At 38.1% G+C, this 26,294-nt stretch overlaps 1 protein-coding gene across 1 annotated transcript in view; it reads left to right on the top strand.

The window, feature by feature from the left end:
- SLC24A3 (solute carrier family 24 member 3) overlaps nt 1–24,227 on the top strand; it is a 2,031,466-nt gene extending 2,007,239 nt beyond the window's left edge. Inside the window, exon 16 of the mRNA XM_044060155.1 lies at nt 20,175–24,227. Within this exon, the coding sequence (XP_043916090.1) occupies nt 20,175–20,324 (150 nt within the window). The 3' untranslated portion in view covers nt 20,325–24,227. The remainder of the gene's footprint in view (nt 1–20,174) is intronic.
- Nucleotides 24,228–26,294: the final 2,067 nt, after the last annotated feature.

Here is a 26,294-nt window from a genome sequence, read left to right as displayed (position 1 = left end):
CACTATCGCACACTTACCTTACCCGCACCCTAACCCTAACTCACTTAACCCGCCCCTAAACCTAAAGTCCGTCACTATCGCACACTTACCTGATCCGCACCCTACCCTAACATCTGTCACTATCACACACTTACCCACACCCTGACCCTAACGTCCTTCCCTATCGCACACTTACCTTAACATGTCAGTGTTCTCAGCATCGGGATTCTCAACTTTTGGTTTTCTCCATTGTCGATCTTCCAGTGTCGGTGTTCTCGTTGTTGGCGTTGTGGACTTTCGGCGTTTTCAGGTAGACCCATATATATATATATATATATATATATATATATATATATATATATATATATACATACCAATTCCAGTTCTAAAACTTTCATTACAAACAAGTCTCAGCCTTACTGCCTACTCACTTGTAACTTACATTCAATGATGCAGAATTATGCTATTCCACCACTTAACAAAAATATACAGTTGACTAAATCCATTTTTGATAAATGGTAAATTAAACAAAATGTACCGTAGTCATATGTATGAACACTCTCTGCCCACCTTAGTAATGTGTGTTAACCCTAACCCTGCCTATAACCCTATGTGTAGCTTTCATTAAAAAAGTCTTTTTCATATCACTACCACTACACAAGACAGCTTGGACACTCACGATGCACATACACACAAACACTACACTTATCCCCCTAGCACTCATACATGTCACACACACTAAATCTATCCCTTAACCTAACCCTAACCCTAAAATACTCACATACAGACAGAAACTAAATCTATCCCCTTACCTAACCCTTACCCTAATCCTAAAACATAAGCATTCAGCCAAGACAGTTACACAAATGGCCTTTCACTCAAAACCGAAAGCAGTTAACTTGAGTTGCTGAAATGTGATTCGATCAAGTTATCTATAACCAGTGCACACACACACACACACACACACACACACACACACACACACACACACACATATTAATTTTATTTTATTTATTTATTTTTTTTACTGAGTAATATCTGACTGGGCACGGGGCCCATTTTCAGCAGTGACCCGGGGAGAAAAGCTCCTGACATACAGCAGAGAAGAATTAACAATACTGATAAAAATTAATAAAACTAGTAATGTTTCTAATTGTACATACAGTTTAGTAAATCCAAACTAATAACAATATCAACAAAAATTTGTCAAGTTTGATATATATATATATATATATATATATATATATATATATATATATATATATATATATATAAAACCCGCGGTGGTGGTGCTGCAGTGGCGTTGTCGCCTCACAGTAAGCCGCTGTCCGGTTCGATTCTCAGCTAGAGCGCCTTCTGCGTGGAGACATGCGTGAATGGGTGTACCTTCGTTGAAGGTTGTGCGTCAGGCCTGGCAAGCCGGTACGTAAAAATCAACTGCCAATCATTAGCGGACGGAGTTCGCTGTGGCACCTAACTAGGAAAAGCCGAAAGTCACAAACAAAATATATATATATATATATATATATATATATATATATATATAGATATATATATATAGATATATATATATAGATATATATATATATATATATATATATGTATATATATATAGATAGATATAGATAGAGAGAGAGTGCGACAGAGACCACACACACACACACACACACACACACACACAGCATATGCCATCAATGTACACTGCATAAATGACATCTAATGCTTTGTACCATGATAACAGTACCAAAATCAGCATATGTAAGCCCTCTTAAGCAAATTATAAAGGGTTAGCAGCAAATGCAAGCTAGCATTATCTAATGCCACTGAGACTCAAATAGCTAAGACTCCTGCTATTGCTTTATATCTGTACTCTTTGGACAGCCATGCATGGTGGCACTTATCCCCCCAACTCACCCCAACCCTGTCAGCATGCGTTGGAAACATACTTGACAGCTGATGACCACATTCATATTTGTCTTTATTGGAAAGTATGTTGGGAAGTAGCACTGTGTGATCATGGATAGCATGTTTTTGAAACATAAGATATGAAAGATGAACAGATTCACCTGGAAGATGTAATATCCACAAGGAACACTGAGTATCATAGTATCATTCAGATATTTCCTTTAAGGATGTACTGGCCATTGTGAACAGTCTTTGCCAAAAAAATTTGAGATCTGCAGTACCAGCTAGCTTATGAGGTCACTGTACAGTCTAGTAGAAATAATACATCTGACAGAGGACAGATCTTCACTTAGAAGTCACAGGAGTCAGGTGCTTTTAGGGAAAACACAAGAAGGACTTACATAAACCAATGATTATTACCAAAGTCATGGTCTTAATGCAAAAAAAGCATTATTGTCCCCTTTGACAAAGGCAATGTCCCTGCATATTACCATATTAATAACAACACCCTCTAGTGAGAGATTTGGGCACAAAGCTTGATCACCATGTCTCCACAGTGGTAAGGAAGGCCTTCTACGTTGCTCACCAGGGGAGTACCACAGGGCTCAATGTTGGGCCTGTTCCTGTTTGGCACCAACTTCCTGGAAGTCAGTTCTAATGTTGAAGGCCTCTGGTTCACCAAGTTCACTGATGACTGTAATTTGGGAGCTGTTTTAGAATCCTCCCATGACACCAACATCCTATTTTCAGAAATACTAGTACTGAGTGTTTCAGTTTTGTTAAACCTAGTACATTTGTTCCCAAAATGCATTTGACTGTTGAAACGTTTTTTGCTGTATGTGATAAGGAGATTAGGAAGATATTTAATAAAGGTGTAGCACCTCATTATTTTAATATGAGTAAAGATGAAAATGATGCACTGGTTGCATTGAAATCTTTACAGTCTATTGAAATTAGGCCTGTGGACAAGGGGGGAGGTATCATTGTTATTGACAAAGATCTTTATGTTACTCAAATGCATTTATTGTTGCATGATGAAGTTACCTACCAAAAGATAACATGAATGCAAGGACAAGCCATTATTGATAGAATTTCTGTCCTGTTATTTGATTTGTTGGTTAATGGAACAATTTCTGAGGAATTGTTTAGATATTTTACAGTGGATACCCCTGTGTATCTGACAATTTATGGACTGCCTAAGGGATATAAAGATTTAGTTAACCCACCTATGAGACCAATTGTCTCTAGTAAAGGATGGGCTACTGAGCCCCTGTTGATTTATGTTGAAAAATGTCTACGTCCTGTGTTGGAAACTTGTGAAAGTATACTTATAGATACCAGGTCATTTTTACAGGAATTGTATAGCAAGACAAGGGGCATTGAATGTGAATTTTTATTTGTTACCGTGGACATTGTGTCATTATTCACTGTTATTCCGAATAATTGGGGTGTTGAAAATATTCGGAGTATATTGAATGCAAAATGATGTTATAGTAATGATAAAGTGAATTTGCTATGCTCGCTGTTAGAAATTATTTTAGAAAATAGCATCTTGTACTATCTCCAAAGGGTTGGTGTAGAGATGGGCACGCCATGTGCCAATAGCTATGCCAACCATGCATTGGCTGAGTCGGAATGTGAAACTTTTCTAATGAAACGAGTATAGAAAAAAGTTGATCTGGTATAGTCATTTTGTGGATGACATGTTCTTTTTATGGGGGGGTACACAAAGAGAACTCAATGTGTTCCTAGATTACATGCATTCAACCACTGAGTTTTTAAAGTTTACCAGCAAAGTTTCACCTGATGAAATTGAGTTCTTAGATGTGAAGGTGAAGAAATCAGACATACTAGGGATACAAACTAATCTGTATAGGAAACCCACTAGAAGAAATGTGTTGCTGCATAGAAATAGTATGCATCTGCATTTTATTGGAAAGAATGTAGTGAAAGCACAGATTTTAAGGTTAATGAGATTGCATAATGATGAGGCACAAATGCAATTGGCATTGGATACACTGAGGGAAGATTTCATGGAAAGGGGGTATCCTGCACATATGTATGATAGATATGTAGTTGAATTACTAAGAGAGAGAGAGATGGCAAGGGGAGAGCATATTACTCACAGAAGGAGGGTAGGGTCCCTCAAAGTGGCAGGGAAGGAACGAATAAACTTAGGTTTACACTTACCTATGGCAGTGACATAAACATCTTTTGCAATGTTTTTAAGAGGAATTGGAGCATCCTTAATACAGTTAAAGAACTAGAGGGGGTATTAGATGATGCACCCAGCTTTTCTTTTAAAAATAAGAAATCTTTAAAATGTCAGCTTTGCTATAGAACCCCAGAGAATAGGTTTAATAATGTATCCCAGAGAAAGGGTACATATGTTTGTAGGAATTGTACTGCTTGTAAACATGTTTACTCCTCCACTACATTTGTGCATCCATTTGGGCATTTTGAGATACATGCTAAGTATTATGCTGACTGTAGGACAAGGAATATAGTTTATTTTGCATTCTGTGAAGTCTGTAGGGCCTATTACGTTGGGAAGACCAACAGAATGCTAACAGATCGCATTCAGGAACATATTAGGGATATCCAGAATAGGAAGGAAATCAGTGCTTTAGCTAAACACATTGAGGCTGAGGGGTTATTACACTGTTTTAAGTTTTTTTGTATTGGAAATTTTAGATGAAGGTTTAAGAGGGGGGGACATTAAAAACAGAACTGAGTTAGCAGAGCAGAGATGGATTCTTAAGCTAAACACTCAGACATTACCAGGGATCAATGAGACAGTTTCACTTAAACCTTTTTTGAAGGCTAGAACAATTAAATATTAGATTTAGTAGAAGAGTGATATTAGTTAAGCATATATTTTAGTTATGAATGAATTGGAGTATTTTCTATACATATTTAAAAACTTTTTTAAGATGATTTTACTAATTGTATAATTGATTAATTGTGATTAATTGAGCATGTGCTTAAAAGGAAGTTGATATGCTTGATGTATTCAGTCTGATGAAGCTGTCAGTGTGATTGTGAAAGCGCTTACTCGTTCTGTGTGTTTTGTACATTAAATAGAAGACTTTCATAGCTGTGGTGGTTTGGCTCAGCTTTTTTTGGATTCTTACTCTGTTTTGGCTGAGAGTCGTATCCTTTATCAGGTCTGGTTGTATTTTCGTTTTTTTTTTATCCTGCAAGAGGGTCTGACACAAACAAATGATTGGTGCCAGAGCCATGCACTAAAACTCAATCGGAATAAATGCATTATGGTGTCCTTTGGAAAATCCCCCACCCAAGGTTATTACTTCATCAGTAAAACATCCCTAACAGTTGACCTGATAGCAAGGGATCTGAGAACATAATTTGACAGTAATCTGACCTTTGACCAACATGTTGCCAAAATAGAAGAAGGTCATTCTATGTTACCCAACTCATAAGTAAGGGTATGGTATCCAGGTCTAAGGAAGTTATAGTACTATGCTAATCAGCTCTTATCAGAGTTGTCATTGAGTACATTGCCCTCTTCAGCATGTACATACCCATGCACTTGCAACAGCTGCAATGTCTGCAAAGGTTCCTCACCAGGAGAATCCCGGGTTTGAATACCCTGTCCTACATGGATCATCTTAAGACCCTATCTCTGTACGCATTCTCCTATAGGTAACTGAGCAGTGGTGTATGCTTGGCTGATAAGGCATCATCAGACAAAGATCTGGTAGATCTCTTGCACATCTGCAAAACAAACTGCGCCAGGAACACTATATTCAAAGACCTGAACTTTGCCTGTGACGTAAACAGAACATTCTGGAGAGAGACTGATATGTGTCTCAAAGGATCCCCATGCTATGGAATAAGCTCCTCATGCACATGAAGTAGAGCTCATCCCTGATTCTATTCAAATGAAACCTCGAGCATTGGATGGGAAATCACAAATTCACCCTGGTCTGGCCCCCATGTCTCTGATGGACAGAGGTGAACAGGGAGTAAACTAATCTCATATTAATAACCCCTTTGACACAATTAACTACCTCTTAACTAACATACCCCACCATACAGGCATCTAAGGTACTCCGGTATAAAATTGGGTTGGATTGCAAGGCTAGACTTATGAAGACCCTGCTGGTCATTAGCCTTGTATAAACCTATGGACTCTGCTAATGAATTGTCCTCTTCCAAGACATGGGAAGCACTGTGTCAGTGGTTGTGTGCAAAAGCTTGCTTCCCAACTGTCATATTATTCTTAGAAACTGTATATGAGTGCTTATCCCATTTATTCCATTACAAACCCAAAGCCCTTGTCACACTGGATTGACAATAACAACTGAAGGGAAACGATGTGGAAATAACTGCAAGGTCATAAGGACTGTTTTCGGTTCCATAATGTTGATGTGGATGGTGGCCAGTATGTGCATCCATTTCCCTTTGATGATCAGGTATTGATAGTGGCATTCTGCTGTAAGGCAGAATCATCTGTGACAACTGCCACAGTTTATGTGCTGTTGTTACTGCTCATTTTTGCATCAGCTATGAGGCTATGGATTGTAATATTTAAATTCTGTGCTGCAGAAGTAAAAACATTACAGAGTGTGCATCCTTCACTATGTCACTATGATGGAGTATGTGAGCATCGACATGGGCTTTGTTGTGTCCGCCATTATCCATAGAGACTGCACTACAAGTTAGAAATACCCTTTATAGGAATTATACATCCCCACATGAAGGCCACCTGGAGGTTGTCATGGTATGGAAAAACACAAGTCCCCTGCATTCTGGGACTAACTACTGAAATATATATTTGCTTTACATCGTGACGAAGGATGTCACACCAAATGGAAGAGATGTACAATCACAGTGACTGGTTTCTATGCAGAATCTACAAAACCAGCTTGACAACAGTGCTATGCTGATGGGACAGTAGCTTTCCTGAAGGTGAAAAGATGACATCCAATCTTTATGCAGCAGACGTGGGTTGGAACACACCACAAGCATGTGAAAGAGTGACTTTTAATGAAGCATGTATACTCATGCTGTCCAAAGGGAAGATGTCCCAATTGTGCTCTTAAAGGCCAAAAATACCATTTGAGTGTAACCAGCTTCCTAATAAATATTGCTAAACATGTCTTTATGGAACTTCTCCTAAATTTGTTTAACCTAAACTTAATCAGAGTGCATGTCCCTGAAGTATGGAGAACTGGTGCTGTGATGCCAATTCATAAAGGGGCCCCTCCACAGATCCCCAGGAACTATAAGTCTTTCAGTCTAACTAGTCTAATCTGCATGACCTTGGAAGATATCATATCTAACTTCATAAAATGTCATATCAAAAATATCATTCACTTCAGTCCTCAGCAGTTTCACTTTGTTAGGGTGGTGCACGTCTACTTAACTTGATTTAAGTAGGTCACTGAGGTTGTGGACATTTGTCACTTAGTCCACCCAGCCTATCTGGATCTAGCTAGTACTTTTGTCACCATATCCTATTATGATATGTAAATGAGTAAGGAGACCTAAATGTGGACCTATATGTGGTGAGCTGGATAACCAATTGGCTGGGATCAGCACTGGGAACCTTTCTATTTAGACTATAACTCTCTCACCTCCAACCCCTAAATGCAGACCCATGGCTAACAAACTTTGCTGATGATTGCAGGTTAGATGTTATTGACTGATCACCCCCTTGATACTGTGTCACGACAGCAAGAACTAATCCTCATTAACTAATGGTGTGCTGAAGAAGGTCTAAAATAAAATGCAAAAAATAAAGTGTAGCATTGCTACATTTAGCAGAACATGCCTTTTGTCCAACTTACAACACAGCTATCACTCTTCTCTAAACAGATACAGTATTCAGAGATATTGACACCTGGACTGATGATCCTTTCTCTTTCAATCAGAGTGAAGCATCAGTAGTCAGAAAATCCTTCTGACTAAAGCCCCATAGCTTTTTAACCATAAATGCCATTAATTTCCCAAGAAAGGTTTGAAGCTATGTCTCTGTACTTGGACTCTTAGAGGCTCTTACATGGAGATTTATGTCTTGTATTCAACTCCGTAAAGAACCCAAACCACCTTAATCTTTAACATCTCTGTAACACAGAGACAGTTCCACTAACAGTAGAACAAAAGATTTAACTCGCCACCAGTCTGTAAATAAAACATACTGGAAGGACAGATTCATTACCCAATGTTTACCCTATCTCTGGAATAAACTAACCTTTTATGTTAAACAGAGTCACACCCTCACATCCTTTAAGACTAACATGGATAATTGGAGGGGCCTTCACAAATTTGTCTCTGGCTTAGTTTTCAGCAATACGCATGTGGTCTTATGAATTTCTTGCCTTCTAATTCCTAGGAGACTAAGTGATATAGGCCACAAACTAAATTACTATATAATAAGTAAATGTAAATTACTGGTGCATTGTAATAGTTCCATTACATAGAGAAAGAAAGAAGAGTTTTTCTTTCTTGATCTGATTTTAAATTCATTTTAACGGTCTGCATTTGCTTTAGCTAAGCTCTATAAGCCTATATTAGTAATTCCAGTACATAGTTGCACTGCATTTTTTTCTGTTTAAGTGGTTTAACTGTTGTTATTAAACCCTAATTTCATTGTTATGCACTGAGTGCATGCCATGCTAGTTCAGGTCTAGTCTTTGCATTATGGCAGTTCCAGGACAGTCAGCTTAGAACTAAGGGTCTTAATTGTTTTTCCTCCCAACCACCCTGTTACAGTTGTATTCTTAAACAAAGTAAATCTGTTGTTGCCTGCCTTTATGATCATTTGACAGTGTAATTTCCCCCTTTCTCAATTAACTGCATCTTGACAATAAGCGCATAAGTATCATTTTGCAGTCTCACCCCTTAAACTACTCACCAGGCTAAAAGACCATTGATAACATTGCTTAATATTGAGTGTACAGATACTACTTGCACTAATTTTAGTGTTATATTTGTGATTTTTTTACTATAATTAGTTTACTGGTTCTTGCTTTTGGCAGAAGGTTTCCAAGCTACTTGTTTTGTATAGAAATAAATACTCAGTGGCAACTTAGTGCACCCAAACATTGTCCTAAAACCAAACTGCAAGAAGTTCTAATTACCCTGCTCCAGAGTCATGTTGGTATCATTAACCAGCACTTCCCCATAACTTCTCTAGCTAGCCTGATTGAGATAGTATCTTGTAAGACTTGTCTCATGCTGTCTGACAGTCATCTGTTACTCAAACAGCATAACACAGTGTGTGAGGGATGTACATATGTAATATCCCTGGAGGCAAAAATCTCACACACAATAAATTCAGACACCAAAATCATCAGTAGTACACCACACATCAAAATACACATAATCCATCACATGCTGAGGTTCTAAAGATTAACTTGCCTAAACCTCAAAAACCTCCAAAACACAACACAAGCACAAACCACACTCAGCACGTTAAGCCTGCCTTCTCACTTAGGGCAAGGAGTCCCAAAGAAACGGATGCTGAGAAGACCTAACCAAACATTCTTGGTATAGGCGACTCCATTGTAAGACATACAGACGTGCCTCTTATCAGGCTGAGCAAGGAAGGAGTGATGGTTAATTGCTTGCCTGGTGCCAGAATCCATCAGATTACACATGTACATAAGTCCTTCAACAACAAGCACCAGAATAACTCTGTCATAGTTCATGCCACTGCCAATGACTTGAGCTGTACTCCCTTGGACTATATGAAGAGAGACATGACAGAGCTCTTAGACTATGTGTCCAAGACAGCTATGAGCTTAGCATTAGGCAATGTTCTACCTTCTCCAAGGATGATACCACAATATGAGCAAAAAATTATTGACTTCAATAATTAGCCTGTTTTTGGTGTCATTCAAAGTGGGTGCAATATTTGCCAGCATGGGACGATATGATCAACAGACTACACTGTTTCACCTGGGATGGCCTGTGTGTGCTCCTTCTATGGTTTAGATTGGCAAAGACATTGTCCAGCCCTGTAATGCTTTTTTTAGGCAATGTCAGCTTGATAAACCTACCAGCATAATGAAATAAGTAAAGGAAAATATGAAGGTGTTACAAATTAATGCTAGGATCCTACACCAGGAGCTCCACTCCCTACAAGCTCTACAACCAAGAACAAGGAGGACATTGATGTCTATGTGGTGACTGAGACATGGTTTAAAATTCTAGGCAGCATTCCAGCTGAGCAGGGCTATAACACCTTCCTCATGTTTAGACCAGCTACTGCACAGAGGAAAAAAGGTGGAGGTTTATCAATCTACATCCAGAATAGACTCGTGTCAAAGCTGGTAAAGCAGTATGACGCATTAGAGCCTCTTCATGTCCAAATAAACATCAGAAAGGTTCTGTACCATATGTTATCTAGCTATAGAATTCCCTCTGACCCAAGAAAACATATTCCTCAGGAACTAGAATCACTCAGCATTAAACCCAATACCATTTTCCTTGGTGATCTAAACTATAGACTGTGAAACGTATACCACTATTAATGCAAGAGCACTGATATGCATGGACTTTGTCAGTACAAATGCCCTGGAGCAATTAGTCATAGTAGTCACCAAGGGAATAACATCTTGGATCTCGTCCTTACTAATATGGGAACATCTGGCACCATCCCTTGTGTACCATCATCACATTTGTTAGGTCTGACTATAAAGCAGTCACCTTCAAAATAAGATTGAAACCAAAGATCCCTTCCAGCCAAAGTATGTTTAGAAATTTCTTTAAGTCAGACTACCTACTCCTAAGTGATACATTAGCAAGCTTCAAATCCCCATAAAACCAAGTTAACTTCACTGAATATTAAGAAATTTATTCCACCACACTATACCAACATGTAAACAGCTGCATAGATGCAGCTGTACCCCATAGGAGCAAGTGCATGGCAAACCTCAGAAACAAACCCACATGGTGGAACCATATCAACAACTTTATAATAAAAGGAAAATTAATTTTGACCAAAAGTGAGATGAATAATTCCCAGAATGTTAGAGCCCTTGTCACTGAAATAAACAAACAACTTAGGGGCTTAATAATATCCAGCAAAACCAAGTCTGAGGCTAAAATATGTACTCAAGCCGAAGACAATCACAAGGCATTATTTAGTTATGTTCGTAATCTCAAAAGCACAACAAAGCAGTGCACTGTATTGATTGCAAACAATGATACCTACACTGAGGCTGAAGATACAGCAAGCTTACTGGTTGATGATTAACTTAATGTCTAACTTTACCCCTCTCCCCCTTCTTCTGTCCTTCAAGATATACCTGAAACTGGCTCACCTCCAGCTGTCACACAAGAAAAAGTCCTAAAAGTGCTACCAGAAACTAAAAATACTGTATCAGTGGGCCCTGACAATATTCCTGGATACATCTTAAATGTCATGTAACATGATTTAGCCACACTTCTAACAACAATGCTCAATCTCAGCCTCCATACAGCTTTTGTAACAAGCAAATGGAGAACAGCTACAGTCATTCCCTGCAAAAGAGAGGACCTTCCCCATACCCAGGCAATTACAAATCCATAAGTCTGACCAGCCTCATATGCAAAGCCATGGATAGACTTACCATGAAATTAATCAGTCAGGACACAGACAGCCAACAAACACTGGATCAGTCCCTGTTTGGATTTGTCAAGGGAAAGACTTACTCAGCCTGGCTGAGTTGTTTTTGAAAAGATCACCAAAGCAGTGGATGAAGGCAAAATGGTACACAGCATAACTCAACCTGGCCAAAGCGTTTGACACAATTCTCCATTCAAGCTTAGTAGAAAAGCTAAATAAACTGTGAATAACCCCGTGTTACCTGCTGGTTTGTCCTGTGTCACAGATAGGACACAGGAAATCAAATATGGGAAGTTACCTCCACAAAGAGACCAATCACCAGTGGAGTCCCCCATAGTTCTGTACTCAGACCTTTTCTGTTTGGCATCTACTTTTCTGAAGTAAAAGATTATACCAAAGGGCTGTAGCTGACTAAGTTTGCAGATGATTGCAAGCTAGGAGCAGTCACTGAATCTCCAAATGACTTTGCCTCTTGTTCCAAATAAACAGCTGGTGCAAAAATCATGGACTGAAACTAAATGCCAAAAAATGCATTATTGTATGCTTTGGGAAGTCATGTACCCAAGAGAAACTACCACACTTACAGTACGCCCCTAGGACTTGACCCAGTTGTTCGGGATTTGGGAACTTATGTGGAAAGTAACCTAACATTTGACCAACCTGTGCCCATCATTGTAAGAATGTTCTTCTATATTGTACAGCTTATAAACAAAGAGAGTGAGTCTAGATGTAGGGATGTCATTGTCTGCCTTTATTCAGCCCTCATTGGGCTAGTCATTGAATATAATGCCCCCTTTGGCATGTATTTGTCCAGAAACATGCAACCACTGGAGCACCCACAGAGAAATCTTACTAAAAGGATACAAGGCCTGAACGACTTGTTCTATATGGACCAACTCAAAACCCTGTCACTATAATCATCATCCAACAAACTACTAAGAAGTGACCTGTGTCTAGTATACAAGGTATTAACCGACCCACTATTGATGGATTTACAGCACATCAGCAAGTCCGATTGTCTCAGAAATACTCCATCTAGGGATTTAAACATCAACAGAGTGGTTAAGAGGACAAGTATAGCTCACAGGAGATACCGCTGCTCTGGAACAGACTCCCTATCCATAAGCATATCTTGGGTTTGTGTTTGGGTAACAGAATATTTACTCCAGAACATTCTACAACAATGGACACATGTCCAAAATTTAGGTTACTCTCCACATAGGTTCCCAAAACCCACACAACTGGGTCAACTCCTAGGGGTGCCTTTTGGAGGTAGAGAATGAGGAGTCATGCATAAATATGACAGCAACAGAGAAATATAACTGTGGGTGTTTATGCCTTAATTTTAATTCCAATTTAACACCAGATGGGGGTGCATAGAAAGTGATTACCTATTTTGAGTTGAGGGGTAGGGTCAGGTTCTATTCTCAGATTTATGTATCCTCACAAGCATTTACTTTCTTAATGTTATTATGAGCAACAACTGGAAAGGCCGCAGAAATACCTCACTAAAAGAATCACAGGCCTAAAGCAGATGCCCTACGCTGACCGCCTTAAAAAACTCCAGCTATATTCTGTCGCATATCGTCTACTCAGAGGCGATCTCTGCTTAACATACAAGGCCATGTCAAACCCAGAGCTGTTGGACATGCTACACTTAAAGAAATCCCAATCCCTCAGAGCCACACGCTCCAGGGATCTAAACCTTGTCATCACAATAAACAAAACATGCTGGAGGAATAGATTCCTGACCCAGAGACTCCCCATACTCTGGAATAGATTGCCCATACATGTCAAGCAGAGTGCCTCTTTGGACCTCTTCAAGAGGAACCTTGACGATTGGATGGGAGAAAGAAAATTCACCCTGGGGATCACGTCAGTTGCCCTGCTAGACAGGGGTCCAGGGAAGTAAATAGTGTGGGAAGAAATAGCCAGGGAATTGTTATGGCTAGGCTTCTATAGGCCCTAGGGCTGATAGACTAGTAACAACCTATGAACCTATGAAATAGTGGTTGGTAAGCTTTGAGCATTAAAAGTTGATTGCAACTTACTATTTTCTTGAAATAACAAAGCAGGATTGAATTTCTTTTCCATATGCATGATTTTTGTTCAGGCCATCACTACATCAAAAAGGTTAGGAAAAAAAGTCTTAAATGCACTTCAGAGCATCTATAAATGTATGTTTTCTGGGTGCTAGCAGTCTCCAGCTTAATTGAATTATTACAGAGTAGTTTTGGACAGTTAGGATGTGCTGAAAGGATGCAGGAAAGAGCAGAGTTGAAGAGTAAGACTGAGTTTCTTTCATGATCAAGACTTTTGTTCAGGTAATCATTGGATAAAAAAAGCTGTTGAAAAAAACTATAAAATGCATATTATAGTATCTAAAACCTCATGCTTCTGAGGGTCTGATGACCCCCCCCCCAGACCCAGGCTTAATACTTTGGTCTCCACTGCATTTATTTCAGTGTGGTCTTGGTTATTAGGATGTGCTGAAAAGATGCAGGAAAAAAAAAGTTAATGACTAAGACTTCTTTTTTTTTTGGGCGGGGGGGATATGTTTTTTGTTCAGGCAATTATCAGTTGAAAAGGTTGTTTAAAAAACAGTAAAATGTATCTCAGGGCATCTAGAAATCTCATGGCCCCAACCCAATACAGTTGTTTCCTCTACAGTAGTCAGAATGCTGTCCTCCCTAGATAGAAGATGTTGAATGAATGAGTGATTGACTGAATAACTGTAGAAGGAATGAATGAATAACGGCAGGAAAACTGAAGAGTAAGGAAAACTAAGAAAAAGGAAGTAAAAAGTAGGAATTTCAATAGTGTGAGTAGGCAGGGATGGGTTTGCAGTATTACAGCACCATGGGACCTTTTCTGCTAGAGCATTAGTTTACCTAGGGCTGGTCCTGCGTTTGATTCTTATAAATTGAGATTTAGGAATATTTTTGATAATACGTGGAGGATGGCAACTTGTGACTTGTAGTAACCCATTCTTTGAAAATGGCTTTCTGTATGTAGTTGTTGAAATTGAACTGTCCAGTAACTTTTATGAGGCTCACATCCAGAAAAATCTGTTGTAAAATATTCAGCCCTCAAATTGAAAATTATACTAAGTTTGTTTTTTTTTGTTTATATAAGTAAAAAATGTCAACTCAGATCTAAAACACTGCCATACCAAGAAGCAGTTTTAGAATAATACCATAGAATGTATTAGCTGTAGATATGTTTACTACAGGACAGGTCATTTATTGCAGCCTGTACATGTTCCTGCTGAGAGTAGGGAGAGGTGTACATATGTACTGCTCATGAGTAACTGTTTGGGTTGTATCACTAGGAGAACCGGCCTAGTAAAACATGTGAGAACAGACATAGTAAAACATGTCCTTGCTGTTTTTTGTACACTTCCAATTACTGTGGGTCATGGATACCAGCATTCTTGTTATATGCTTACACAGTTTACCTGTACAGTATGCCTATACACACATGACTATGCATATCTATATATATATATATATATATATATATATATATATATATATATATATATATATATATATATATATACTTACACACACACACACACACACATATATATATATATATATATATATATATATATATATATATATATATACATATATATATATATACACACACACACACATATGTGTGTGTGTGTGTGTGTGTGTGTGTGTGTGTGTGTGTGTGTGTGTGTGTGTGTGTGTGTGATTCTGTCTGAACACTGGCCTGTATGAATATAGTTAGCCATAAGGCTTATGCGTACATACATATCAGAAGTTTATGTATGTATGATTACAGCTGTGAACAGATCACATATCAGTATGCATAACCTGGGCTTGGCATGGTTACTGTGATATTCCAGTTAGTTAATTGTGCATTGTTCTTTTGTACATTTTATAGTAGGTAAGTCATGACTTACAGTTTCTAACTAGACTTTGCCTGATCACCAGTATTTGGTCATACTACTTCAGCTTGCATGTTGTACACTATGGTGGTGTCATAATCCATGGCACCAGTGGAAAAGCACTGCCAACTGTGAATGATGAATTTAAGGCTCTTAAATAGCTCAGCCACCATTGCACATTCTGCTCTGTATACAAACCTACTAGATGTCCTTACACAGTGATATTCCCATGCTGTAGCAGTCACCTATGGTGAATATGCCTCCAGAGAGTGGCATCACTTAGAGTGTTGGGATATGCAGCTGTAAGATTAAGGACGAGGCTCTCTGTGGAGCACACCACCTGACTGTTTAGAGATTGTAGTAGCATTCATCTTTTGCAACAGAAAATGGGTTTAGTTGATATGTGGGTACAATCGGTGGCACCATCATTGCAAGAGAGACTGCCTGTTCTGCAGAACTGTTCAGACACTATGCCTCTCAGGGAGAGATGATTGGAACTTTAATCAATCCCCTACCTGCTGACACCTAATTACCAGGAACTTTTCTAAGAAATGAGGTCCAGTCCAACAGTGTCATCCATATGATGCTGGAATGTCTCAGAAGCTAGTGCACCAAGTGGTAAGCAGACCTTACCCACAGACTGAATGAAGACATGTGCAGTGCATACATCTCACACACAACCTGTATGAGCTTTCTGTCCTGATCTCCTAACCACAAAGATGATGTGACCAAAGCCGAGTTCATTGTCAAGATGGCTGTCTCCTGGCTGCATGGTACCAGGATGTTGCTTTTCATCCATAACTAGTAACACTGAGCTTGTGTGATTGCTTTTGCAGTGCAGCTCACCATGGCAGTGTATGTAGTTATTGTAGTTCATATATAAATGCACTTTTATGGCTCCTTCCAGTTTCTGATTTTATTCTACTAATTCTTTCCTGCAGTTTAAATTGGTATTAGATGGCTATGCTCTATTTTGGAATCATAAATGGTGCATTCCGTGTTGTTGTTTGACCACACAAATTGCCACTCACATGAACTGTAGTTAACAGTGGTTTCAGAATCACAAACATGGTATAACATCTGTAACTATCATCCTGAGCATTGTGCTAATATCTTTTGCAGTCCATATATCTGCATCCAGACTCAGAGATCAAATGTGAAATATCTGCAAGAGAAAGGAAAGAAAGATAGCATAGTCAAGATAAGTGCATGCAGTCTCTCAAAATAAGGCTGTCATGTTCTTACACTTAAAAACTAGGACTGCAAGATAGAATAGAGCAGTAATAGCAGTATTTTATTTTCTATCTTCAGCAAATTTATTTGTGTTTACATTATTCTCAGCTAATGCTGTGTTAGCTTCTTGAATAAAAAAATATATGTTTGTACTGCTGAATTGTGCAGAGTTAAACACCTGCTCTTGGTGGTATACTTTACCAAACATCATACCTAGTGCATATAGATTATGGATGGTGCAACAAACAGATGTGATAAAATAACTCATAACAAAAGGCCATTGTTACAGATAATTTGGGTGGGTAATGCTAAGAACATTGTTACAGTTAATTTGGGTGGGTAATGCTAATTAAACTCCACCAGCTGCATGTCTACAGATAAGATGGAATAGCTGAGTAAGTTATTAAACAGGTTTACTAAAAAGCATTTTATATTTGATACACTTTATTTCAAACTAGACCGCGGTGGTGGTGCTGCGGTAGCATTGTCGCCTCACAGTAAGACGCTGTTTGGTTCGATTCTCAGCTAGAGCGTCTTCTGCGTGGAGACATTCTTGAATGGGAGTACCTTCATTGAAGGTTGTGCATCAGAGCTGGTAACTCGGCACGTGAAAATCAACTACCAATCATTAGCGGACCGGAGTTCCGCTGTGGCGACCCCTAACCGGGAAAAGCCGAAAGACACAACAACAACACTTTATTTCAAACTAGCAATACATCAACAAGTGAATACAAATGAAACAAATAAAAAGAATCCAACAACAAACCAAAACAAACCAAGTGAATAGAAAAGTGGACAGACAAGCAAAGAAAATAAGTATAAAACTGAAAAAAGCTTTATCAAAGAACTAAAATGCCCTTCCTTAGAACTGTGATGTAGTTTGGTTTATTCTAGTTATGTTACCTGGGTCCAACCTTCAAGTATTTGATTGAAAACAGAATCCTATGTAGTTTTTGGACTGATTTCAATGTTTGTCAGTAAGTTACATATGATATTAATATTATTTGTAGTCCATGATTTTTTCCGTTTCAAACAGTCTCGCTCTGAGTCTCTGTAAGGTTGTAGTTATTTATGGAGGCAGCCACCGCATACATTAAAGAGGAAAGATAATGACCACACAGCATTTGACTATTTCCTTTGCAGTGCCTGAGAAAGGTAAAGCCATTCCTTTACAACTCACATCTGTAAATAGCTGTGTGAATATTTCAAGTGCTAGCAAACTAGTGTGGGACAAACTGAAGCAGAATGTGGGGAAAAAACAAAACAAATGCTAAAAGTGTTATAAGCTAACTTTCATAATGTTTAGGTCTAAGGATTTAAAGTTGTCTGTTTTAAAGTAAGATGCCAAGATGTTTCAAGCTAAACTGTAAAATGGGTGACTCACATAAAAATTAAGTTGTTTCCTACACTTGGTCTGCAAATATTCTCTGCTTTTCCTTTGTATTTATTCAGATATAGACATTTTATTGGAATTTATGTAAGTAATAATTAATGAAAGTATTTCAGTCATAAAGTCTGTTGGCTTAAGTAAGTACCAAGGTGTGTAGACCTTTTTGTTAACCCTTTGAAACATCAGGACCCACATGAGTGAGTCCCGAAAGGCAGACACTGAATGACGGAAAAATCAGACAAGTATATACCAAGTTCGAGATGGCCACTTTTCAAAGTATTCCCTTTCTCCAAGGTATGGCAATCTCAGAGTTAATATAGATAAGTTTGGAGGTAGCAGGGGACTTGCCTAATAAGCTTAAAGGAGATGAGTGATGCTTGAGATTTACACTTCTATGGTTTTAGCCTTATTTATTTTTCAGTCTATTGTGGTTTTAGCCTTATTTATTTTTCAGTCTATTGGCATTTGGCATTATGAGTGCTGACATTATAGTAGGGAGCCGACCTTTTTATCAGGTCAGAACTCTATAGTGATGGTATCCCACCCCATTGGTGCACTGGTCTTTAAAGACAAGCATGTATTGTCCATAAGAATTGATGGGTAGCCACAAATTTACACCTGGTTTAGCACCCTTGTCCCGCATGGACAGTGGAAACATGTAAATGTTCCAACATGTCCTTGTTCAACCTGTCTCTGGATTATTTGTATTCAAAATATAACAGCTAGAAACTACCATGGGAATGTAAAACAAGGCTTCTTAAGTGCCTCACAGATCAATAACATACTAAGTACCTATGGACCTATGTATAGCATACATTTAACCTAAGGACTTCAGAATTAGCAGAGATGATGATAGTTAAATGTGATAAAATGTTTTGTTTTTAGATGTTCTATATTATAGCTTATGTTCTGTCACTTGTTCTATTTGTTCATCCTTTCAAGGAATGAAATTGATTATTTATAGGTTCATAGGTGTGTACTAGGCTAATGGCCCTGGGGCCTTTAAAAGCCTAGCCATAGGATTACCCTGGCATCATGCCATCCGACCTTAGCACCCAGTGCCTTTGTCAAGCAGAGCCACTGGAGTTATCCCCAGGGTCAGTTTTCTATTTTCCATCCACTCATCAAGATTTCTCTTGAAGAGGGTCAGCGAGGTGCTCTGCTTGATATGTATGGGAAGTCTATTCCATAGTATGGGCAGTCTCTGGGTTATGAACCTGTCCCTCCAGTACATGCTGTTGATTGTGGTAATGAGGTTGAGGTTTCTGGAGCATGTGGTGCAGAGGGATTGGGATTTCTTTAGATGTAGCATTTCTAACAGAGCTGGGTCAGACATGGCTTTGTAAGTCAAGCAGAGATCACCTCTAAGTAGGCGATATGAAAGAGAGAGAGTAGTTGGAGTTTTTTGAGTCTGTTCATATAGGACAAGTGTTTAAGGCCTAGCAGCCTCTTTGTGAGGTACTTTTGTGGCCTCTCCGGTTGTTGCAAGTGTCTAGTGAAGTACATGCCAAATGGGGCATTGTACTCATTGACTGGCCTAATGAGGGAAGAGTAGAGGGAGACAATGACCTCTTTCTTCCTGGATGCAAAACCCTTAGTAATGAGATGTGCCACATTGAAGGACTTTCTGACCACAGTGGCAATGTGATGATCAAAAGAGAGGTTGCTGTCAACCTGTGTTCCCAGATTTCTTATAGCACCTTCTGTGTTCAGTGAACTACCATCGATGTGGTAATTCATGGGAACTGGGTTTTTCCCAAAGGGGAATTCATTCATTAATTTAAGGAATCAGAAGCCGCATTTTATTATTACTCAATAATGCCAGACATCATCAGATTTCAGTGTAAAAAGAAGTTTCATATACTTTCTGCTTGTGGGATGTACTATAGTATTGTAAATTATAGCTGAAGTAAAAATGAAATGGAATGGCTATTTCTTGGCCAGTGGAGGAAAATAATGTGAAATGCATTTTATTACTGGCAGAGTGTCACTTAAACCCAACTAAGTATATGTTTAAACTCCGAATGATGTTAATGACACATAAAATATAACTTTACACAGGTTTAATGAAATGGGACTTGCTGATGATCTGAAAAACATAACTTTTTTGTTAAATGTGTAGAATGCTTTCTGTTCTATAATATAGATATTTTTGTCATTAACAGGTGTTGGGTGTCCACTTGAACAAATGGAAGCTTGACAAGAAACTCGGATGTGGCTGCTTGTTCCTGTATGGTGTTTTCCTGTGTTTCTCCATCCTGACAGAATTTAATGTTTTCACGTTTGTGAACTTACCCATGTGCCGAGAACACTGATCAGCACTGCAGACTACTGAAGGCACTTTTCTTTCTGTGCAATACAAAATATGGCTCGCTTCCTAAGGCACTGCACATAGGAGTTGCGATGCCTGACCTTGAGGACTGTTCCTAGAAGATCCATTTTAGAAAATGCTTTTGTTGATGTGAATATATTTTAACCACTGTGTGACTTCTGAGCAGAGTTTTGAACAGAGACTGGGACATTTGAAATTTTCACTGGCTGCTAACCAGCTTAATGCTGGCAAAACACATCTGCTATGACTCCTTAAGTTATTTCTTTATAGACTTGTCTAATTTATGAGGCAGTACTATGGTGGACTCTCCAAAGAAGAGGAGGTGTTCTGTGAGGCATTTCTGCAATGAAGATTAGTTTCTACTGAGATATGAAAACTATCATTTAGTTTCTCCAAGAGTGCTGGCAAACAAGGAGACATTGTGTGACCCAAAAGTTAACTACACTGTTTTATTAGAAATGGGTGATGAAGTACCTGGGGTTGAGGTTGCGTGGCTCAGTTATTAACTACAGTTTCTTAAATATGAGGACAGGTCAATGTTCCAGGACATGGTGTGCAGATTTTATAACAGAATGAAGCAGCTGTCCTGCTTTCTTCACTTGATCATGCGTTGTTGGTGCTGTTTTGCCTCTCCACATTTTTTAAGTAGCACAACTTACTAGATATTTCTGTGAAACACGCAGCTGTTAAGCAAAGCATATGGGTGGTTAGAGTGAAATAAACTGGGCATTGGAAATGTACCACTGCTCTGTATTACATTCAAAGAGGTATTTTTATTAGTAATCACATAAACCCAAAATGTTCCCTCCCATCATCTAGTTTAAAATGTTTGTTTAAGGCATGGAGAGCATATCTGTCAGTTGCTATGAATTAGGCACAATCCTGTGTGGTTTTTGCCCTCAGATTAGTCTTGCTCCTTCTAGATTAAATAATTGACCTACACTTGTAAAATAATTCCTTATAACTGTCTGATGTCTAGTATATGAAAACCTTCTATTCCAAAAATAAGAAAGGGTTCTGATCCTCTGCTATAGACCAGCCTGATGGTCAGAGCCTGACAGATATAATAAAAAAGTTAACAAGGCATTGTACTTTGGTCTGGTCACATTACTTTAACTGCTTCATGGATCTAAAAAACAATAAGCAAACACTGATTTTTATAACATATTTTTAAAAATATTCTTGAACAAATAAACCCCGATAGATATATTTACATAAACTTTAGTAATGCCCCTAGTCTTATTTGTTAGATAAATGCCACTGTTCACATAAATGATCTGACATGTTTGTATTTTGCTGCAAAATCAATGTACAAGTATTGCATTTTATCAGCCCTTCTTAAATTAAAGAAACAGTGCTGTTCAGGCTGCCTGAAGGACAACAGCCATGTCCTCAAAGGAAACACTGGATAGAATGAGAACTGTGCTGAACTCCTTTTGTTTATTCCTGGTCCTAAAACAAGTCCCAACATCATCCACTGTTATTGACCTTATTAGTCTAGGAATGCTATACATTGTCTTCTGCTTAACAATGCTAGTATTGTTGGCATACAAACTGTTTAATACTATGATGAGCTGACCAGATGGCTGGCATTAGTATCTCTTGCGATTGGTTTGTGGTTTTGTCTAACACTTCAGTCATTTAACTGAATGCCATTAGTTGTATGTTGCTTGCATCTGTTAAGAATGACTTCATTCTCAGATTTTCACTGTGCTTTTATTACCAGATTACATTGCTGCACCTTAGGTAGCTGTCATTCAGTACATGGTACAATCCTGACCTCCTCAGATGAAGTCTGATTTCATATATTCAAAGCACAAGTTTCAAACTAGAGAGAGAGAGAGACGTATGTTAATACTTAAGACAAAGCCATCATGTGTTCGCACTGATATGCTACTTGCCTCTATGACATTTCAAGACTGTATTTATTTGTTTAGCATATCAGATAAACAGGGTTGATACAATTTTTGGAACTGCTGTGTTAAAAAAATTGTACCTAGCTTTTAGAACTAGTATCTTCTGGAACTGTCATCTGCAAAATGGTAATGAAGGTTGTATGTATACAATGAAAATATCATAAACAGCAGATGAGATATGATTGGATTGAATACTTTGTGATAGAAACCTATCTAACTACTTGGACTACGTGAATTAATTGCCAGTCTATATATAGCATGAACATTTAAAGACAATGTACTGTGCTCCCAGGGAACAATATGGGTAGTCAACAGGTTCCGGGATATTTTCATTAGAACGTTTATGATAGTCCAGTAAGAGTTATGGTGCTTTAATATTGTCTGCAGTAGACTTACAAATTTGACAATTTGGAATTCCAGTTCCAAATTAAATGCCCTTGTAGAAGATCTGATTTGACATTCTGTTCAGTGTTTTGCTAAAAAACTCATGGCTTAATGTAGCCAAATGTAATATGACCAAAATGAACCCATTATGTAGGGAGCTTTCCTTGCATTCACCTCTTACCCTTCCTTTGTTATGTAATATACATGGAGATGGTAGTGAGCCATGAAACTGTTGAGTTATTTGGTAATTGGACATTCTTATTTAACCAAAACCATTTAATGCACAATTCCGCTGCTAAACGACCATATAGTAACCCTTGTCACTGTTCCTTCCTTGAAATGTAAATATCCTGAATTCTGATAGATCAGTTGCTATGGTAATAAGAACTCTCACTAGCCCTCCCCAGTAAATAGTACCTATGTGAGAAAACAGTATGCATTTGGGAATATAAACAGTACTAGCGTTAATAATTGGAGTTCTGCAATACTGTGTTACTGTAGCAAAGGAGTGAAATGTCATTGGAAAGTAGTAGTACTGGGATGTACAATTCTACTTGCATGTGTCAGAATTCCTTTTTTTTCCTTCACACAGTACAAAACTGTGTTTGTATTGCACTGTTCATACTCCTAAAAGGATTAAATGTATACTGCAAACTTGAAAAAATGAGATTTGACTTTCATATCAGGTCAGCATCATGATTGTTCATTAAACTGCCACTGAGCATATACCAGGCAGTAAAGTTATCCACCAAGAACATAATTCTGTACTGCTGTGCTATACAAGGAGCTGCTCACAGCTGTGCAAAGTAATCCTCATTAAATTTAACCAGACATGGGATTGTTTTAGTAAATCAGCTACATTTGAAACATCCTTTCTAGAGGTGGCAGAGGATAATGACAGCAAGACAAATGGTTGTTTAGTCAGTTGGAGTAAAATTAATTTTATAATTATGTTTTAAACACAGCTTCAAAGACATTGTCTTGAAAATATTTTAAGTATATGAGCTGTTTTCCCCTATTCACAATATTATAAATTAGTTTCAGATTTCCTTCTTAGAAGATGCATTTTGTTCTCTTCATTTTTAAATGTGATTAAAATAAGTAACAATAATATAAACGTCCTTGTTATATAATTTTGAGTTTGTGTTTACGTTCCTTTTTGTTTCTCTGTAGTAATTTCTTATGCTATATCCATGTAAGTACCAGTTCTAAAAGTTGTAAAATTGTCATAGCCTGCCAGATAGCTTCTTTACTTTAGTGTTATGTATACACAGCAGCCTAGTTTAGTATCTGAACAACAGTCACTGTATTGTAACAAAAAAAGTATGTCTGTATTCCTCACTCACAATTTTCTCTGGATGTTCTATCTTTGTGGCCCACACCTATGCTGACCACTTGCTGTTTGTCATTAAGGTCATCTTTTAAAATATTACTTATTACTGCATACATAAAGTTCTAATTCCTTTACTGTAGGGACTGTTTAATTCATGAGAGATATCTTTGCACAAAATATATTTTGTGATATCTCTACAGTGAATGGTATTTTTATGTATGTATGTATTTGTGAGTGTGTGTGTGTGTGTGTGTGTGTGTGTGTGTGTGTGTGTGTGTGTGTGTGTGTATCGCTGAGATTTTTAGGTTTGGAAAATTAACACTAATAACAAGAGGCATAAAGGGTTGATCATTGGCTCTGAGCAGCATCACTTTAGAGATAGTTGTAGGAAGCAAGGTGCACTTTTAACTTAATGTTTTTATTATTGGGTTAGAAAGAATGTTTTTCCCCAGAATGATTAGTGAAAGCACATGTGAGTTTGGGAGCAATTAAGAGGATAGCCATTATCGTGATTTCATTTGTTGTACTGCTGTGGACACAAATGAAATGAATAACTAGAATATGACTGTGTGACAAATATTTTCATCCTGTAGACTTTCAGATGAATATTTTATTTCATCATGCTGGGAATAATGCTGTTATAAAATCCTCCAACCCCACTTTGTTTTTTCTATGTCTACTGCAGTGCAAAATATCAGGAAAGAGCTGGCAAAACAAACACACACGGGGAATATGTTTTTTACATTAACATGACATTACCGTGATAGTTAAAATGTGTTTTGCTTTTTCCAGCATTGTTTGGCTGTAAAAAAATCTTCCTAATTGAAAACAAATCCAGTCTTTCTTGACAACTCCAGAGCATAGGAAATGAGTGGAACTAACAATGCAGTCTTTGTCTGATGTTTTTCTACAATGGGATAAATGAGATGAAATGACAAGATCTTTAAGGTATTTCACAGTTTTGTCAGTGTAAACAGTATTAAGCAGAATGTTTATTATTTAGCTAATCTGCCTGTCCAGAATGCTGTTAGAACTCTGCTTGACCTCCATCAGGGGTAACAGCACACGTGAAATACTGCCTGATAGTATAAAACAAGCACAGCTTACATTGACTCCAGATAGCACGTGTACAGATCGATTGGTCACTTTTGTTTTAAAAATGCACTTTGCCCTGATGGTATTGAATGGAATGTTTTACATTTCAAATTATAGAAAAGGAGGAATTTTAATGCATTAGTTAAAACTATTACTTTGTATAATAGGATCATAGATTAGTACTAGGCTAAGTGCCCTTGCAGGCCATTTTAAGCCAAACTAAGTGTCCCATGTAAGAATCAAACCTTGCACCTTGTGTCTCTATGATATACACCTTAACCATTATTCCAACTTCCCACACCTAATAATTAAAAGAAAATGTGCGGTCTTTATGTTACTGAAAAGAAACTGGACCTGTGCAATCCATTGTACTGATAAACCACCGTCATGTTGCTCTTCAGTGAAAACTGGCTCCTACCACAAGAAATGAATAGTATCATAGTAAAAAGAATTTTAGAGATGCAGTAAGTAAATCTGCACAGATTTACAGGAACTTCCAGGATCTACATTTTTCCTATTGGCAGCATCTGTTAGATAATGATATCATGTGACTTTCCAGCTATGAAGAATTCCATGAGCAATTCAGTCTTCTTCAGCTCCCTGTGCTCTGCACCTTCAAATAGTTTTATGCCTTCTCACTTATGTGTCTGACTATCCATGCTAGCCAGTTACCCCATGTGAGAATCAAACCCTGCACCTTGTGTTTTTAAGGTAAACACCTTAACCATTACGTCATCCTCCCACCTGTAGGAAATGAAGATTGTAAGGTAGCAGAATTCTGTACTCACGGTAGCCAATGCACACAGTACTGTGTAAATGTTTTCTTAGATGCAGATCTAATCAGCTACATCTGATGCTTTTCACCAAAATGAGGATACTGAGGGGGCTAAGCTTCATAGCATTCCACTCATCAACAGTTTTTATTCAGAGACAGTGGGAGCCCAGCCCTCCTATGTCATAATCAGTTTTTTCTAACTAGTATATTTATCTCTTCTACAGTGCAGTTCTAACAGTAAGGTACCCATTGCCCAGTGCAGTGACTGTCCTTCGTACATACATCCAATTCTGTAGTGCCAGGTCTCCATACCATACCTCTCAACCTCTTAGTGCTAGAAATTTGGACAAGCCTGACAAAATGGGGGTACAAAGGCCAGGACATAGGGACATATTTCAAATAATGCTCTTATAAATTTTAAAAGTTGCTAGAATAACAGGGATTATGTTA

Source organism: Protopterus annectens, chromosome 1.part2, assembly GCF_019279795.1.
Source record: "Protopterus annectens isolate FY-2018-M chromosome 1.part2, PAN1.0, whole genome shotgun sequence".
NCBI lineage: Eukaryota > Metazoa > Chordata > Ceratodontiformes > Protopteridae > Protopterus > Protopterus annectens.
Note: the sequence above shows the minus strand (reverse complement) of the source record. Positions and strands in the feature narration are given on the sequence as shown.